The 18756-nt window shown below is 36.4% G+C and overlaps 1 protein-coding gene and 2 pseudogenes across 1 annotated transcript; 2 read left to right on the top strand and 1 right to left on the bottom strand.

Annotated features, from left to right (window-relative positions):
* The first annotated feature begins 1309 nt into the window (after positions 1–1309).
* LOC140955595 (uncharacterized) lies at positions 1310–3818 on the top strand (annotated as a pseudogene).
* A 943-nt stretch (positions 3819–4761) lies between these two features.
* On the bottom strand, positions 4762–11129 carry LOC118051450 (disease resistance protein At4g27190-like; annotated as a pseudogene).
* A 5155-nt stretch (positions 11130–16284) lies between these two features.
* LOC118051457 (uncharacterized) lies at positions 16285–17846 on the top strand. The gene has a single exon (XM_035062113.2). The coding sequence runs from the start codon at positions 16496–16498 to the stop codon at positions 17417–17419; it is 924 nt and encodes a 307-aa protein (XP_034918004.1). The 5' UTR covers positions 16285–16495; the 3' UTR covers positions 17420–17846.
* The last annotated feature ends 910 nt before the right edge of the window (positions 17847–18756 follow it).

Here is an 18756-nt window from a genome sequence, read left to right on the forward strand (position 1 = left end):
GATTATTTTTACTCATTTCCACATTTATCTTCATAAAAGCAAAGGTCCCTCCATATCTATTTTCATTCAGACAAACGACGGCGAACCTGCATAAAAACGAATGCAAGAGTTGAACTTCTCTATCAACGAAAAATCACATAGCCTGGAATAAATGCAATGCACGGAGATTTTGAAAAGATTTATATGATCACTGCTACAGTAATGCAAAAGGCAAGGTACAAATCAAGCGAGTTTTCTCACAGGCATTGAGTGTATGTGTTCTGATGGCCATTAAGGCTCTCTAGTGTTCTGTGTTGCTTGTATTTCACTATGCTCTCTTCATTTTCAAGTAAAATTTTCTAATGTTGTTCTTACTAAATGAGATGTAGATCTATAGTTACACCAATCTTTCCATTACCAGATGCAACTGCGCAATGGGGCACTCCTACAATCCTTTGGTCAATATTTTTTCATTAATATTCCGTGCTGGATATTTCTTGCAGGGACCTTCTTCATCTTCAGTGGAATGTGTGCTTTAACTATTCTATTCGTATGGAAGTTAATTGCTGCCAGAGACGAAGGGAAGAACATTAGAAGAAATACAATCAACATTAATCACTCATATCCCTGAACAAAACACGGTGATAGCGAAAACATAAAGATGGTGTTTAGCTTAACAACACTGTTTTACTGAGTATATTAATTTTTTCTTTGATTTTCTTAATGAACATGAATTTAAGCAACAATTTTCTCTTAAGATTATTGTATGTTTTTAATTTATCAATATAAAATAAATAGTGAATTACATACAATAAATTGGTGGAATTCTGAGCATTTAGCCTTGATTCTAGAACTTGCAATAAAATGAATGAACTAAATAATATATTTACAATATCAACCCTAAAAACAAAGAATTAAAGTAAAAGATATCTTTGTATGTTTTAAAATATAAAATAAAAATCAAGACAGGACAGGAGGGTGGCTAATTAGAAAGAAAAAGGATAAAAGGATTTATCAATTCTCAGAATTTTTCACAACAGAGTTGATGAGAATCTTTAAGGGTAATTTCTGTCTTTTAAAAAGCTTTCGGAAGTGCCAATTGCTAGAGAAATTTATACTCAATTGAAAGAAGAGTTAAATAATAATAATAATAATTTGGTCAAGTGTGAGTTGTTCATATAAAGCTCAGATCTCTACAAGAGCAGAAGGATCCCCAGGCAACTGATAATGTAATTTCCTCCTTTGGAACCAAGCTATTCATACACTTCACTGTAACTTTACGCAAACTTCAAATTTCTTGCGGGATGAGACCTCCTCACTGGCCAAGGTTATGCCTGCTGTTTCAGCTCAGCAGAGCAGCAGAATTCCTGTATCCCTGTACAACATTTCTTCTTTGGTTTTCCTCGCGGTTGCATCAAACCAACTGCGAGGTGAAATCCCAGTTGATGTTGGAGATAGACTCCCAAATCTTTTGAACTTCAATTTTTGCATCAACAAATTTACTGGTTCAATTCCATGGTCTTTGCATAATCTTACAAACATACAGAGCATCCGTATGGCACACAATCTTCTGAGTGGATATGTGCCATCAGGACTTGGAAATCTTCCTGAATTGCAAATGTATAACATTGGCTACAATCAGATAAAAAGTTCTGGTGATGAGGGTCTCAATTTTCTCACTTCTTTCATAAACAGTAGCTATCTTAACTTTCTTGCCATCGATGGCAATCTTCTGGAGGGTCTCATTCCGGAATCCATTGGAAATCTCTCGGGTTCTCTTAGAAGTTTATACTTGGGGGGGAATAGAATATATGGAAGGATACAAGCCTCAATCAGACATCTTAGAAGCTTGGCGTTGCCAAATATAAGCTATAATTATGTTTCTGGTGAGATTCCACCAGAAATTGGCGAGCTTAAAATCTGCAAGAGTTGCATTTGGCTGCAAATAAGATATCGGGTAGAATTCCAAACTCCCTTGGAAAGCTCCAAAAACTGAATGAAATTGATCTATCTACTAACGACTTGGTAGGAAGTCTGCCCACAACTTTTGTTAATTTCCAGCAATTGGTGTCCATGGATCTATCCAGCAACAGGCTCAGCGGAAGCATACCGAAAGAAATTTTCAGTCTCTCCAGTTTGAGTGCAACTCTGAACCTGTCCAGTAACCAGCTAACAGGTTCTTTGCCTCAAGAGATCAAGGGGCTCGAAAATGTTGCCGCTGTTGATTTTTCTCACAATCATTTGTCTGGAAGCATCCCAGATACAATTGGAAGCTGGAAGAGTTTGGAGAAGTTATTCATGGAAAACAATATGTTCTCTGGAGTCATTCCAGCTACTCTAGGCGACGTGAAGGGTTTGGAGATCCTTGACCTCTCTTCGAATCAAATATCAGGCATAATACCCAATAATCTTGAAAACTTGCAGGCCCTTCACTTGTTGAACCTCTCATTCAACGACCTTGAAGGACTTCTTCCTAAGGAAGGAGCCTTTATAAATCTCTCTAGAATTCACGTGGAAGGGAATTCGAAGCTCTGCCTGGATCTAACTTGTTGGAACAATCAACATCGGAAAAGAACATCCACTGCAATTTATATTGTCATTGCCAGCATAGCCACAGTTGCAGTATGCTCAGTGATAGCAGTTTTGCTGTGTGTAAGGAAAAGAAAAGGGAAAATTATGCCAAGGGCATATTCAATTAAGCTTCAGCATCCCACAATCACTTATAGAGAGCTTCGTAAAGCAACTGGGAGTTTTGACACTGGAAATCTGATAGGGAAGGGCAGTTTTGGGTCAGTCTACAAAGGTGAACTTGGAGATGGGACTGTTGTTGCAGTGAAGGTGCTTGACATCGAGAAGTACGGATCCTGGAAGAGTTTTTTGGCTGAATGTGAGGCTTTGAAGAACGTAAGGCATCGGAATCTTATTAAACTCGTCACCTCATGGCTTTGGTTTATGATTACATGCATAATGGGAGCTTGGAAGAATGGATTAAGGGAAGCAAAAGGCGATTAGATGGAGGCTTGTTGAATATTTTGGAGAGGTTAAATGTGGCTATCGATGTTGCTTGCGCTGTGGATTACCTGCACCATGACTGTGAAATTCCAGTAGTGCACTGTGATTTGAAACCAAGTAATGTGCTTTTTGACAAAGACATGACTGCAAAGGTGGGAGACTTCGGTTTGGCTAAATTGCTGGCAGAGAGAGGAGCTGACCAACAGCCAATAACTTGCACAGGTGGCCTCAGGGGCTCTATAGGATACATTCCTCCAGGTTAGCAAATTAACTTGATCCTGGAATCTCAAATTGCTGTTTGAACAGTGTGTTTCCTTGCATGCGCCTCTGTTCTTACTCGTGTCTATAGATCACTTGTGTTTATACAGTTCCTTTACTTTATTGCATTTGAGATGTCTGGACATGTTCTTCGCAGAATATGGTTTAGGATTGCGGCCATCAACTCCGGGAGATGTTTACAGCTATGGAGTTATGCTGCTGGAGCTGTTCACAGGGAAGAGCCCAACACACGAAATCTTTTCTGGAGGTTCAAGCATAATCAAGTGGGTGGAATCAGCTTTTCCTGCTAGCATAGAACAAGTAGTGGACCCTGAGCTGTTCACAGGGAAGAGCGCAACACATGAATGCTTGATTACTATCCTTGGTGTCGGGCTATCCTGCTCGGTTGATTCTCCTGATCGGAGAACTAACATGAGGGAGTCTCTTCTCAAACTGAAAACGGCTAGAGACACTCTTCTCAAACCACCGCTTGACCACAAACCAGATCTTGACTTGGAAGCTGGAATTGGCGATAGCAGCATGTAGAGTTTTTGAGGAACAATAGTGTTGTCGAGGAGAGAATTACATGCTTGTTCAAGTGTTTTTCTATTATATTTTATTTGGTTGTTATTTTATTATATACACTAGATTCAAACTTTATTTATGTAAAAAATAATATATTAAAATTTTCCAATATATCAAAAGAATTTTAGTTAGCCATTTTTTATTTTATTTTTATTATTTATAGTTTTTTTCTGTGTTGTAACAGACGAGTATTGATTTTTTTTTTCTATATTTTTTTCTTTGTTTCTTAGAATTTGTTTTTTTTTTTCTTGTCCTAGTAATATATATATCCATGATAATATTCTTTTCTTTTAGATGATAAGAATATTCTCCTCTCAATTTTTCACACATCAAGTCGAAGGCCATCCTTTCAAACTTCAACTAATAAATATCCGTATCCAAATTGGTGCCATAACACTATATTGTTTTTTCTACAGTTTCTTTTAAGATTTAATTCATAAATGAGAACGTGGGATATGGATGGAGGTGTTTCCTCTTGCATTGGAAATAGGCCGACCGTTATTTTGGGCAGCTAACACAACCATGGCCGTGTATATATATATATATTCACTTTCAAAATTGGCAACCCTATCGAAAAAACAAAGAAGAGTGGGGGAGGAGAAGGCAAAATCTGAAGAAGTCTTAGGCCATCTTACGTGGGACTTGGAACCGTCACCTCTATCACGAATCCAGCTATCATTGTACCCCTTTCTGTCACGCTGGCTCTCTCTATACCATACCGCCTAGTCTTCCTCTCCCTCTCTATCTTTGTTGTGAGGATGTTATTAATACCCTCTAGACTTTCCATAACTTCTCACTTCCATGCCTTAAGGTTCTCTCCCTTTGTGCTCATCCATTTACAATTCTATGTACTGTAGTCTTTCTTCTCAAAAATATTATATTATTAATATATATATATATATATATATATATATATATACAGTACAATTAACAAAAATTAACAAAATTTACAATTATAATATTTTTACATGAAAACACCATTTATTTATAGTAATTGTAAATCAATGTTTGGGTAGAGTTTTGCTATTTATAGTATTGTATCTTTACATTACACAGTTTTGACGATGAATTATGAAGATCATTAATTGATTTCTCCTGCTCCTCTCTTCTTCTTCTCCCTCCTTTCTTCCTTTCTCTCCTTTTACTTCCAACTCTAGTAGCTGCACAGGGATCGAACCCATCGGTGGAGCAAGCACGTATCTCAAGCTTTTACGATGATGAACTTGCAGCAATTTGAGCTTTCTGAAAATAGTTTTAAATACAAGCAAAATTAGATACCTCGTTACTTATTTCATGGTTTTGCAGAAAATTGGAATGATTGGTCGGTACTTACCGTTTGTGCAGACAACTGTTGTATTGTGGTGTTAAGATTTCCAACCCAGGATCCCTTTCTTGTCCTCTTCAGTCAATTTAACTCTCCGCAGCTTGGGAGTGCTCAGTGCTTCGTTGGAGAAAAACTTCATCTCAGGACATTGTTCGACAGTTACTTCTACCAGAGATGGGAAATCAAAGCTGTGTTTTTTTGAGCAAAAACTAGTTAGGCTTGGTAAACGATGAAGCACTAATGTTTCTAATTTGCTGAAGACAATCTCATCTTTTATTCCCTCTCCCTCGTTTGCTACTATTTCGGTAACCATACCGCAGTCCTTTATACTCATTCTTGTGAGTTGCGCCAGACTTTTTGCTGTTGTGGATGTCACCAATTTTACTAATCTTTCGCAATCCCACACATCCAAAGTAGTTAGATTTTGGAAAGAAGCACGCGATGGAGCTAAATAAATCAAACTGCCGCAATTCCGTACCGTTAGAGTTTCAAGAGTCTGCAGAGCTTGGTCCAGTTGGGAATTGCTCTTCCATAAATGCTCTAGGCAAGGAAGAGAATGCAAAAATAAGTGTCGTATCGGTGAAAGAACTGTTGCATGCTCCTCCATACCAACAGGTCTAGACGGGAGCAACTCTTTGAACGTACCACGTCGCACAATAAGTCTTTCCATATTAGGGAACCTTGGCAGGAGATCAAATAGAAAAGTTGCATGAGCATCACCAAAGCAAAATAGTTCGAGAACTTTGAGTTTGTGAAAGAAGTCTTGAGGACATTTCAATAATGCCGATGCATCCTTGCTTTCCAAAAGTAAGTGCTCCAAGTTGGGGATCATCTGAAAACCAATCAAAAGAAAGCATGCTTGACTTGACGTTTTCTTAACAAGTTTACAGGCTGTGCATAGAAAGATCAACTGAACACTTGACTAAATGAATTGTGCCACGTGAGCTCTGGCTTAAGTTTTGTAATGTAATGAATGCAAAAGCTTTGTCAATCTTTCAATAAGAATTCTCTTTCTGCAGAGAGGCAGTGGATTTTAGATTGAACACATCATACAACATATGTATCCCTCAAACGAAGTCATCAGGCTTCATTGTGGTCCCTGTTTTTAGAGAAATTATCGTTTTAGTCCCTAAAATTAGGAGACTAAACCTGGTGTCTATTATGCATTGGAATCTTTTATTTGGTTTTTTTTTAGTATATTTTCTTTATTTGTATATTTTTAGTATATTTTGTCTAGTAATGAACGTAAGATTCGAGTTGTGAAAATAACGGTCTAATGAAAGTTTATGTGAAAATTAGAAAGATGTGGCGAGTGTACGTGCGTGGAATAGGGGTGAGGATCATACCTTCCTAAATGAGAGAAGTGGTTGCTGCCCTTCGATGTCCATGTGGTCCTCCCTGCATGCTTCGTGAGAGCACTTCATTTCTGAAGGAAATATTTCAATTTTCTCACAGTGAAACACCCAAAGCTCTTTCAACCTCGGCCATTCTGATGTATGTATTCCTGGATAGAATCTCTTTAGTTCTGGTAATTCCCGAAGCTGCAGAAAGTTAACTTTAGGAAACAAAAACTCAGGACCTTCTTCTAGTCCTTCATCCTTTGCAACAATTTCCTCCACTCCACAATTTACTATCAGAAGCTCTTCAAGTTGTGGAAGGTTTTGGGCTATAGAGGCAGGGAAGAGACTTCTTAGACCAGGACATCCCCAGACATGCACGGTACATAGGTTATGGAAGGAAAGAATTCCTTGTGGATCCCTATTCCAAACATGCTTCAGCTGTGGAAGATTCATTAGAAACACAACTCTCAAATATTGAGAGGCTGTAACAGCAAGTCTTTGTTCCTCATTTATGAGCGCTTGGAGATCAAAAATCTCTTCTACTGAATCACAATCATTTATAATCAGACTCTCTATATTATGGAATCTTCCCAGCATACTGGAAGGGAAAATATTCAGTAAATTCTTTCCACTCCTAACCCCCAGTGTCTTTAGTTTGCAAAAGGAATCAGAATGGAGTTCAGTGTGCCATATCACCTTCAAATTATCCATTTCGCCAATTCGAAATACCTCCAAGTCAGGGAATGCAACCTGCAGTAACAATCCCATTCTGTTAATAGATTGCCAACGCCCATAACAAAAACATCACCTTTGGGGTAAAACATGGAAACAAAATACACGTGTGAGGCAAGCTCACAAATTAAGCCTGCTTTTTGAAATAAAATCACCTTGTCATCGAAGAGAGCTGATTTTGTGTCGTCAGGTTTGCTCATGGCAGGGACATCCGCACTTAATGGGTTGGAAATAAATTCCTTCAGTTCAGGGCAATTCGTTAACCTCAGCACTTTCAGGGAGTGGCATTCAAGCAAGTTAGTGGTGCAGAATCTTGTGAGTTTCGGCAGACCATTGAGCTCTAGGCGGAGTAGTTTAGGGAATAGCATCTTGCTCATCATTTTGCCTTCTCCGATTCCTTCTGGAACAACTATTTTCCTCCATGCACTCGCAATTACATATTTCAAGCCTTTCGAGTTGAGCAAGACTTTCGACCATAGAAGATGTCAATAAATAGTTTAAATAGCTACAATTCTCCACAACAATGCTTGCTAAGTTTTTAACACAGGGAGACTGCACAGCAGGTTGGTCATGCCATATCTTTTCCACTTTGATGGAGGAGAGCTTCAGGTCCTCCAAATTGGGGAATAAAATCTGCATGCACATATTTTGTTTTATTAAGTTCTTTTTATTTTTCAGCGAGATAAAAAAAAATAAATCAAAGCCCTTAATTTGTCTACTCATGAGAATGGGTTTTTATTTTTTTGAGGTTAAAACGACAAAAATAATAGCTTGTTAAAAGAGCAAACCAGACCTTTGTATTGAAAAGTGACATGGAAGTCCCAAGCTCATTCCCCGCAACAATTTCTTTTGACCTAACATCCCTTGCTAATAGCTTCTGCCTTCTATTAGAGTGAAAGCTTGTGAACTGAGGCAGACGTTGCAGTGTCAGTCTACCTAATTGAGTGAACTCTATCGGTTCAACGTCAGCAGCATCATTCTCACTTTCTTCAGCAACAACCTCTTCCATGATCTTGCAATCAATTATTGTGATTTCTTCAAGTCGCACAAGTCTTCTTGCCATGGAGACTGAAAATAAATTCTTCAACCTATGACAACTTTCTACCTTCAAAATTCTCAAGTTTCCAAGCGACTCTGCCATAAGTTGGCCATGGCAGATCATCTCCAAGTTATCCAAATTTTCAAGAAACAGTGAGTCCAAGTTCAGAAAAGCAGTTCGAGGACCCATCCTCATCGAGTTGATGATATATTGAACTCCAGGACAATTTTCGACGTGAAGATGCTTCAGCTGACAGAAATCTTCCCCGTCCAAGTCATTGAGGACACTCTTAACACCATTCAGTTCTTGCAAATGAAGTTCTTCAGTGATCTTCAGCAGCGTGTTCACCCCCTCCTCCAACTGAATAACAGTATCGAGCTTGAGTTTCAAAGTTCTTGGGGTTGCATCCTTAACAGACCAGTCCCACCCATCTCCAATAAATATTCTGAACCTTTCCAACTTTTGAAAGCACAAAACCAAGTCCTTGGGTATATGATCTGCATCTGTAATTTGCATGTCTAAGGTAATTAAGTTTGCCAGAAGCTTCAATTCTGACAGGCAAGCATTGTTTCTTTCACTGCTTGGTCCTTCAGCCTCCCATTTCAGAAAGCTGTTTCCCATATATAATTCTTCTAGCCGGGTCAAGGAAGAAAGGACATTTTGGTGATATTACTTCAAGCCTTTCACAATTGCTCAAAATCTAGAAGTAGCAGACGAGTCAATTTTCCTATTTCTCTTGGCAAACAAACAATATCAGAACTGTGTAAGCTGAGAACTTTCAACTTCTTTAGCTCTCCAACTATAGATATATCTTCCAAAACACAAAGATCCAAACACAGCGTTTGAAGGTTCTCAAGAAATTGAAGTGACGAAGGCAGAGGTGAAAGATTAACTGCTGTCAGATCCAAGACTTTAAGCTCCTTCATTTCTCTAAAAAAGCTGTCTGGTATTTGCAGTGAGGGATCCTTATTCAGCAGTAGAAATGAATTGAGATGTGGACATTCTAATATTGCAGGAAGATCAGGAATTTTCCGGAAAGGCAAAGAGATTGCAGTGTACTGTTGAAGCACATCATTGGTTGGCCATTTCTTTTGAATTCATCTGCCACGGTAAGCACATGGTGGTCCCTTGATGCAACAGAAATGGCAAAACTTTGAACAACATCATGCATTTTCACGCTTCCATCATTGTCACCTTCTAGCAACAAACAAGAGGCTTTAAGTTCATCCACCAATGTATGCAGTCTGTTTCTTGCTTCTTCCAATGTGGAACGTCCCTTGAACAAATCCAAGCCTATACCACACCTTAACAAGTCTGAGATTGAAGTATCATGAGTTGGGAATAGCCCACAAAGCAAGAACAATGGCTTGATTTCATCACCTCTCAAAGCATTGTAACTCAGTTCTAGACACGAGTAAACTCGTTTGTCAATTTCATCTTTATCAAACCTTGTTAGCTGCTTCAAGGCGTCCTTCCAAGCATATAAATCTTTGTTTTTCAGTGCCCTAGCAACTGTAGCAAGTAAAATCGGCAAACCTGCGCATCCTTTGGCTACTTGAGCAGCAACAGGCTGTACACTAGGATTTTTAACAGTAACCCCCACCATCTTTTCGAAAAAATTCCATGCTTCTCTTTCAGGCAAAACTTGAATCGGGAAATTTCTGTTTGCGCCCATCTCGCGACACAGCACATATTCATTTCTTGAAGACATGAGTATCTTGCATCCTTCATGATCGCTCCCTGAAGGGATTCCAACATCCTCCAATTTAAGTTCTTTCCAAATATCATCAAGAATTACAAGTACTCTAGTCACTTTCTTCAATCTCTCGTATAGTTGACTTGCCCTTCCTCTATCAGTCTCTGCATCCAATCTGAGTCCTAGCCCATCTGCTATTTCACCTTGAACTCTTCTGATGTCTGGAGTCTGTGAGACACCTGCCAGAACCACCTCATCGAACAGCCTACCCTCCTTGACTTGCTCAGCAACCTTCTTCACAAGTGTGGTCTTCCCCACACCACCCATCCCATATACCCCAACCATGTTCACGTCACCATCCTTCAATGCATCCACAATATCATTTAATACAGAATTTCTTGATTCAAAGGCCTCATAATCCTTGACAGGCCCTATACCCGATGGAGCAGGACGGTAAGAAACTCCATCAAATTTCCCTTTTTCCTGGAGATCAACAATAACCGTCAACTCCTTCTTCGCTGCTTTACCCAACCGATAGCGTATCTTTAGATCAGGACACAAACCCATGAAGCACTTCTTACTTGATTCATCTCCAACAACACCACCTCCCCCTTCAATGACCCCATCAACACTTCCCAGCCAGTTCAAAACTTCAGCTTCAATCTCTTCCCCATTCCTTCTAGCCTCCTCTATAGAATGAATCATCCTTGTTTTTGCATCTGTCAGCTTCTCAACTTCATTTTTTAAGTTCTGAATATTGGTATTACAATCAAGTACATAACCAATCTGTCTCTTAATGGGAACAACTAACAGCTCAGCAACTTTGGCTACAATAGAAATCAAAATTTCCATGTCCAATGAAACTTAACTCTTCTTCTTGTCTGGAATCAAGCAATCAAGGAGCTGCAATGAACAAATTCAATCAAAAGGAGACTTTTCAAATCTTCAGGAACTAAATCAGAAATGAGCAGCAAAAGGATTTCTTTGTTGCAAGTCAACTAACATTAATAAAGCAAAAACAACACAAATAATAAACAAGCAGCAAAGCAGAGGCTTTTCAGAAGCATAAAGTAACAAAGAAAGAAAGCAATCAAGATGAAAACCAAATTAGCATCAAGGGGTCTCTGGAATCAAGTGATAAAAATAGAAAAAAGGAAGAGTCCTTAAGTAAGCATACCTCTTGGTTTCTGCTAATCAACAGAGCAGCGACTTCAGACCAGTGAGCAGAGGTGAGAGGTGCATGGGACATTGAATTCGAGACAACATGTGGGTTGCCAGGATAGGGAAGGAGTGGGAGCCACCTCAATCATGGCAAAGATGCCAGCCTGGCCTCAGTCACTTGACAGAACACGACACACACGCACACAATAGGAGAAGGAAAGAAGTACAGAACAAGAAGATGCTTCTTTAGAATTTTCACAATACTTGAAAGCTTATATTTTGTTACTGAGTAACTCATTAACTTTGCTTACCATGTTATCATTTCTTGTTTCTGAGCAAGTACCCTGTTAACATTAGATTAATGGAAGGGAATATATTTAAAAATATATTTTTAAATATTTAATTTTTTTTATTGTTTTTTACAATATTTTTTTATTTAAAAATATATTAAAATAATTTTAAATTTGGTACGAGAGAGGGAAGAAAGACCTCCTAAATTTAATAATATATTTAAAATCCAAGTCACACTTGTCTAAAGATTAGAAAGGTATATGTTTTATTCCTCAATTTAAATTTTAAGATTTATTTAAAAAAAATACTGGAGCCAATATATGAAAAACGTGTTTTTTAAAATTGCTTATATATATATAAAAAAATCTAATTTCGTGGGAAAAAAACCAATAATGTTCTTGGTTGAGGGTCGGCTAAGAAAAGAAATGGAGTTCTTGGCTGAGCTGGACCAATCAAGATTCATGGTGGCAAATAGTATAAATTGGGCTGTGCATTGACCGCCTTGATGTACATCTTACATATAAAGGAAATTGGTTGCTTCCAAATTACAGCTCCCTATCGCACGTGTCATGACGCCAGAAAAGGCATTAATATGCTTGTCCTGTGTTGAAAAACTAGATTTCAGTTGTACGAAGGTGAACTTCCTCTTTATTCTTCTTCTTATTTTTCTTTTTCTTTTTTTATATAATAACCACTAAAAATTATATCTTTTTTTATTATACTGAATGTGGAATTTTTCAAGATTTAGAAAATCTAAATAAAAATAATTGTAGAAAGTGTCTCACTTCAAATGGTATTTGGAAGACTAATTTTTTTTTTTCAAAAAATAATTAAATTAAATTTTTTTAAAAAATCAAAATCAAACTGAAATTAGTTCAAATCAATCAATTTTGATTTGGATTTTTAGAAAAAAACTGGCTCAAACTGGTTTTGACTCAGTTTTTTTTTTAATTTGAGTTCAGTTTAGTCCGGTTCGATTTTTTCTATTTTAAACTTATAAAACTGAAACCATACCTGTCGGTTTTTTCAAAATTTTACTCAATTTTTTTTTACTATTTAATTTTTTTTATTTTTTTTATTTAATTAATTTTTCAGTTTACCATTTCTAATAATAGCCAGTGATAACAGAAGACATTTTCTTTGTATCTTCTTCCATATCTTCCACGAGATCAAATCAATTTCTCGGAACACCTATCACATCAAATTAGTGGATAATAATAATAATAATAATAATAATAATAATAATAATAAATACCTATCACATCAGCACACCTATGACATCAATTTTTTATGAATATGATGTAATCTTGTTCTTTCTTTGATGCTATCTTTTACTTTTACATTAATATAGTAGAAGAGAGAGATAAAATGCTAAATGAATTTCTTTATAAATCTAAATATCTCCTTTTTATACTATATTTATTTAATGGCTCTTTTTATTTGGTATTTATCTACTAGTAGAATATTTAATTCATTAAAACCCACTTAATTCAACAAAAAAAACCCACTAAAAAAAAAATCCCAACCATCAACTTAAATGTAATGTCAAGACTAGCATGATGTATCATGCTAATAATTATGGTTTTAAAAAATAAATTAATCTTTTTTATAAATTATAGTTTTTTTTAACCAAGTTTAAGGAGAATTTTAAATTATCTATTGATTAATTAAATACTTTCAAATATATAATTATAATAAAATACAAATCACAATGAACTACACAAAAACATTTAAAGCTTTAATCTACTATATAGTTAAATGATGGTGAAGAAGGAGGTAGAAAAATGATTTAGCTACCTTTCGTTTCTTAGATAATATGAAATTAATTAATTAATTTAGTCGATTCAGTGTCTCATCCAAGGAAGAAAATCAATTTAGTGCAAAGAAAACATAATTATTTATCTTTAAGAACAGTCGTTGAAAACATCTAATTACATCTAATTACCTACCATATTGACTTAGCCAGAAAGAAACAATCTGAGCAGCCTCACAAAGAAGCGTTTTTGTCATCCGTGTTGACATTTCGAGTGGTTTCTTGAGCTAGCCTTGTGGGCTCGGTCCAGGGCTTAGAAAATTTCCAGATGAGGTTCTCACCTTGTTCCATAAATGTACGGTAACCTCAGTATTCCTTGTCTCAGTTACCCGATATTTTTCAGATTGTTTTCTTCTTTTTCTAGTGCCTCAGAAACCAGAAAGTTATGGCTTTAGCATTGCGTTTTCGTTGTGTTGCTGTTTTAGTTTTTCTGTTATCATCCCCAAGTGCACTTCCAGTGGTGAAGGTGAAGGCAGCTGCTTTGGACCTTTTCACTGACAAGGAAGCACTGCTTTCGCTTAAATCTCAGGTAACCACTGATCCTTCAAATACTCTGTTCTCATGGAACAACAACTCCAGCCCCTGTAACTGGACTCGTGTTAGCTGCAACCAGGTGAATCAAAGGGTCGTTGGCCTTGATTTGTCTGGCCTTAGATTAACAGGTTCCATTAGCCCAAACATTGGAAACCTACCCTTCCTTCGCTCACTCCATCTACAAGGGAACCAATTTACAGGACTTATTCCTGATCAACTTGGTGCTCTTTCCCGTTTGAGCGTCCTTAATATTAGCTTTAACAGCATCAATGGTCCAATACCTTTGAACATAACCAAGTGCTTAAATCTCCAGATCCTGGACTTGATGCAGAATGAGATCTCAGGAGCAATTCCTGAGGAACTCAGCAGCCTAAAAAGCCTTGAAATCCTCAAGCTGGGTGGAAACAAGCACTTTTGAAGTATTGCACCAACATTTGGGACACCCTCAAGCATCTACTTTACAATTATTGAAGAATAAAGGATTTGTTAATGTCCTAGGAGCTTCAAAACCACAACTAACAGGAAAATGACTTCATATTTTTGTGCAAAAGGTATAAATATACATCAGGTATCATGCCTTTACACTTCTCTGGAGTTCCTTTATTTTTTGTGCTGAAGCATTGATGACTACTATTTATTTAATCAATTGCCTTCCTACATCAGCACTCAGCTTTGGAACACCATATTTTAAGTTGCATAAAACACAACTAACATACACTAGTTTAAGGGTTTTTGGCTCAAAATGCTTTCCTTACACATAGGACCCAAAGAAAAATAAGTTTGATCCCAAGACAATTCCATGTGTTTTTGTCGGATACAAGGACAAATACAAAGGCTATAAATGCTTCAAGCCTACGAGTAGAGATTTTTTTTATGTCACACCATGTTGTGTTTGATGAAATGATGTTTCTTTATAAAGAGTCGAGATCTATCAAGAAGACTCCTAGGAATTCTGACACCATGTCAGTCGTTGATTCCTGGTTGCCTTGAAGACGGTCAAGAAGACTCCTAGAGAGATAATGTTGATATTAATTCCTAGAGAGATAAAGTATTTCATCCTCATAAATGGATCAGAGATAAGGAAGTTTCTTTATGTGATTCTATCAACAAACAATAGAGAAAAAAACACTGGGTGACAAAAGATACAGCTGTTTTGATATTTGCGTATTCAAATGATTGAAAAATATTAAAAAAAAAAATTTTTTTTTAAAACGGGACTCGAAAACCATGGTACATGATGAATGTTAGAACTGGGCATCAAAATATCAATTGTTTTTGAAGAGTTCCAGCAATAAAGGATTACACAGTGCTTCCATAACGAAAGGATTTAGAAGATCAATGCAAGATATTCTCAGCTACTAACAGTTGTCAACAAGTCGATCAAGACAAATACGTACTAGTTTATTTATAATTAATTGGGACTTGTAACATTAATGAACGTCTCTTTTTTTTCTTTTCTTTTTTTTTTTTAAAAAAAGAATAAAATCTAGTAAAAACCAATAATAAAAAAAAAAGTCTCTAACAGCGAAATCTAATTTTTCTCTCTCAGCTAACCATGGTTTTTTGTATAGAAAAATATCTCAATGGAAGTGTATTATATATTGGCAAAGACTGAATGTCTGAGGTCTATAGTGACATTGGCATTATTAGTTATATAGCAGAGATAAAGAGAGACATTGATAGTCTGTACGTACATCAGTACATGCATGGTTTGGATAAGCCAAGCAAATAGAGATGACGTTTTTTTTTAGAAATGTTTTGGTAATAATTTAGGGATGTTGTGATAGCAAAGAAGATGTGTGATCTTTTTTCACCACAAAGATTCAGATATCAGATAAGGCTGTGAATTTAATTTTAAAAAAATGGATTTTAATATCACCGATATTCAAGTTTAACCAAATTAATTATAAATTAAATTTGAGACATATCCTAACTAAAATATTCCAGGTACAAAAAACACCGAATTATCAACCAAGCAAGAATTAATAACAGTGAGCCAAAACCATTTGATGCCTGTAGCACGACAATTCATAATTAATTCATTTCATATATAGTTGATAGATCTTTTGGGTGATAATTACACAGCACTAGTAATATATATATCCATGATAATATTCTTTTATTTTAGATGATAAGAATATTCTCCTCTCAATTTTTCACCCATCAAATCGAAGGCCATCCTTTCAAACTTCAACTAATAAATATCCGTATTCAAATCGGTGCCATAACACTATATTTTTTTTCTTCTACATTTTCTTTTAAGATTTAATTCATAAATGAGAACGTGGGATATGGATGGAGGTGTTTCCTCTTGCATTGGAAATGATTAGGCCGACCGTTATTTTGGGCAGCTAACACAACCATGTCCATATATATATATATCACTTTCAAAATTGGCAACCCTATCGAAAAAACAAAGAAGAGTGGGGGAGGAGAAGGCAAAATCTGAACGAAGTCTTAGGCCATATATCTTACGTGGGACTTGGAACAGTCACCTCTATCACGAATCCAGCTATCATTGTTCCCCCTTCTGTCACGCTGGCTCTCTCTATACCATACCGCGTAGTCTTCCTCTCCCTCTATCTTTGTTGTGAGGATGTTATTAATACCCTCTAGACTTTCCATAACTTCTCACTTCCATGCCTTAAGGTTCTCTCCCTTTATGCTCATCCATTTACAATTCTATGTACTGTAGTCTTTCTTCTCAAAAATATTATATAATTAATATATCATGATGAGCTTTTGCAAGAAAAGTGTTCACTCGTTTTTAGATCTTACAAATCATCCCCATATTAGTGTTAGTAGTATTGGTGCTGAAAAGCCTTCCTGCAAATGTCAAGGTGCTTGTGGTTCTCCCTCTGGATCAGGACTAGGGTTAATAACTACAACTACATCTGAAAGTGTCCATAAAACACCAAACATTCTTGAATCAACAACTATCAAATTCTCTACACCTTTAACCGCCCCACCTTCCTCTCCACCACCACCACCACCGTCTATAGCCTCTATCTTTAAAAAGGGACCTGGTGGGATTGGATTCCTTGACGATATTGGTGGCGGCGTTGATGGTTTGATGTCTTGTACTGAGAGTCTTGGGTTTGAGAGCTCTGATGAAAGAAGGTTTGATGATGATAATGAGTTCTGTTCAAGGGGAATATCAACAGTAAACAAAATTAAATGGAGAGAATTTGGTGAGAAGAAAGAAGCCAAGAAGTTTCCACCGCCTCTTTCTTCTTTAAACCACAATGGTCAACCTAATTTTTTCCTCAAGCCAGTGAGAAAAGATGGTAGGCTTGAATTGACAGAGGTTAGGATTGATAGGCACGAGATTTTACGTGCCTCCAGACAAGATGGAAGGTTGCGGTTACATCTTGTTGAAGATGAAGAATTCCCAGTTGATGAAGAAGAGTACGAGCCAGAACAAGAACAAGAAGAATATTTGGAGGAAGAGAAAGAAGGAGAATTAGAGGAGGAGGAGGAGATGGTGGTTAAGGAAAACAATGAAGAAGAGAGTACGGGGGAATTGGGATTTCGAGTGAATAGAGAAGGGTTAAGAATAAGGTGTCATGAGCTGGTGGTTCACCACAATGATTATCACCACCACCACCACCACCGTAGCAACCTTTGGAGCCAACATTGTGTGCCAACAAGGTGAAGTTCTCTATATGATGTGTGTAATTTTGTGGTGTTTCGATTTATGGGGTAGTATTAGGCTTAGCTGCAGGGAGAAATGGTTGATGTGTCTCAACCAAGTATTTGGAGGAGTGGATAATTGAGGAATCTTGGGGTTCACAGCATTGCATGTCACATTTTTTACAAGATATTTTCCATCAATTTTCTGTTTTTTCTCTCTCTTAATTTTCTAGTAGTGATTAATGTAAAAACCCTTTGTATTTTATAACAAGACAAAAAAAAAAAAAAAAAAAAAAAGAGAGAGAGAGAGAGTTATGTCTTCTCCCAACATTGTGTGTCACTAGTGTAAATCAAACATAAGATTTGATTCATTCTAATAATATTGGGGTGTCACTATATGGTATATGCTCTTAAAATTTCTAAATATGGTTACTTTTTATTTTATTTTATTTTTTATTACTCCTAGATTCATCCTTGCTCTCAATGTCCTTATAAGGAATTCGGTCCTCACGGTTGTAGTTCTCTATTAATTTAGAAGCATGCCCTGTATGACAGGACAAAAGAAGAAATAAAATAGAATAGTTTTTTTATTATTTGTTTTTGTTCTAAACTAACAGAAATATAAACAACTATTGATAAAATGGTGTAAATTTAATAAAGAAAATAATGTAGTTGAGCTAGGATGTAAAAACTATAATTTAAAATTTAATTTAAACTGAATTTTAATTAAATAAAAAATATTATTACAATTAAATTTAGTTGAGCTAGGATGTGCATGAAAATAATTTGATTGATTGATTAGGGATACAATTTATCAATGGAGATAAGACTCTGAAATATTGTAGATAAATTAAATGTTGCAAGGGAGATAAAGGTAGTTGAGATCTTATGCATGATCACAAGTCAATCTAAAAAAGAAAAACTAATGGAAAGGGATGACACATGAGTCTTAAGGAAAATAAACAAACACTTCGTTCAGCTGATAATTGTTTTTCACGCGCACTCATTTGTGGTGGCGCGTGGAAGCAACGTTCAGCAGAGGGGAGGAGCGTGCATGCGCGCAGAAGTTTACAACCGGGCCTGGTTTGTGTACAGTTTGGGCTTTTATTTTATGTTTAATGCCCTTATCTGGGCTAGTTTAGTTAAGCATTTATAGCCCTTCATGGAATGAAAATCCAATTTTCTTGTATTAATAAAAATGCTGGTGGCAGGTAGAGGTCAGGGATTTAAATTTAACTCGAACTTATTAAATATTTATTTAAAAAGATTTTAATGGATGATTTTTTTAAAAATATAAACATTCGTTTTATGGATTGATTGTCTGAATAAATTAATAAATAAAATATAGATATTATAAAC

This window comes from Populus alba, chromosome 5 (genome assembly GCF_005239225.2).
Source record: "Populus alba chromosome 5, ASM523922v2, whole genome shotgun sequence".
NCBI classification, from domain to species: domain Eukaryota; kingdom Viridiplantae; phylum Streptophyta; class Magnoliopsida; order Malpighiales; family Salicaceae; genus Populus; species Populus alba.

Excerpts from the sequence above, each read along its gene's own strand:
- LOC118051457 (XM_035062113.2), top strand. The coding sequence starts at position 16,496 with ATGATGAGCTTTTGCAAGAAAAGTGTTCACTCGTTTTTAGATCTTACA.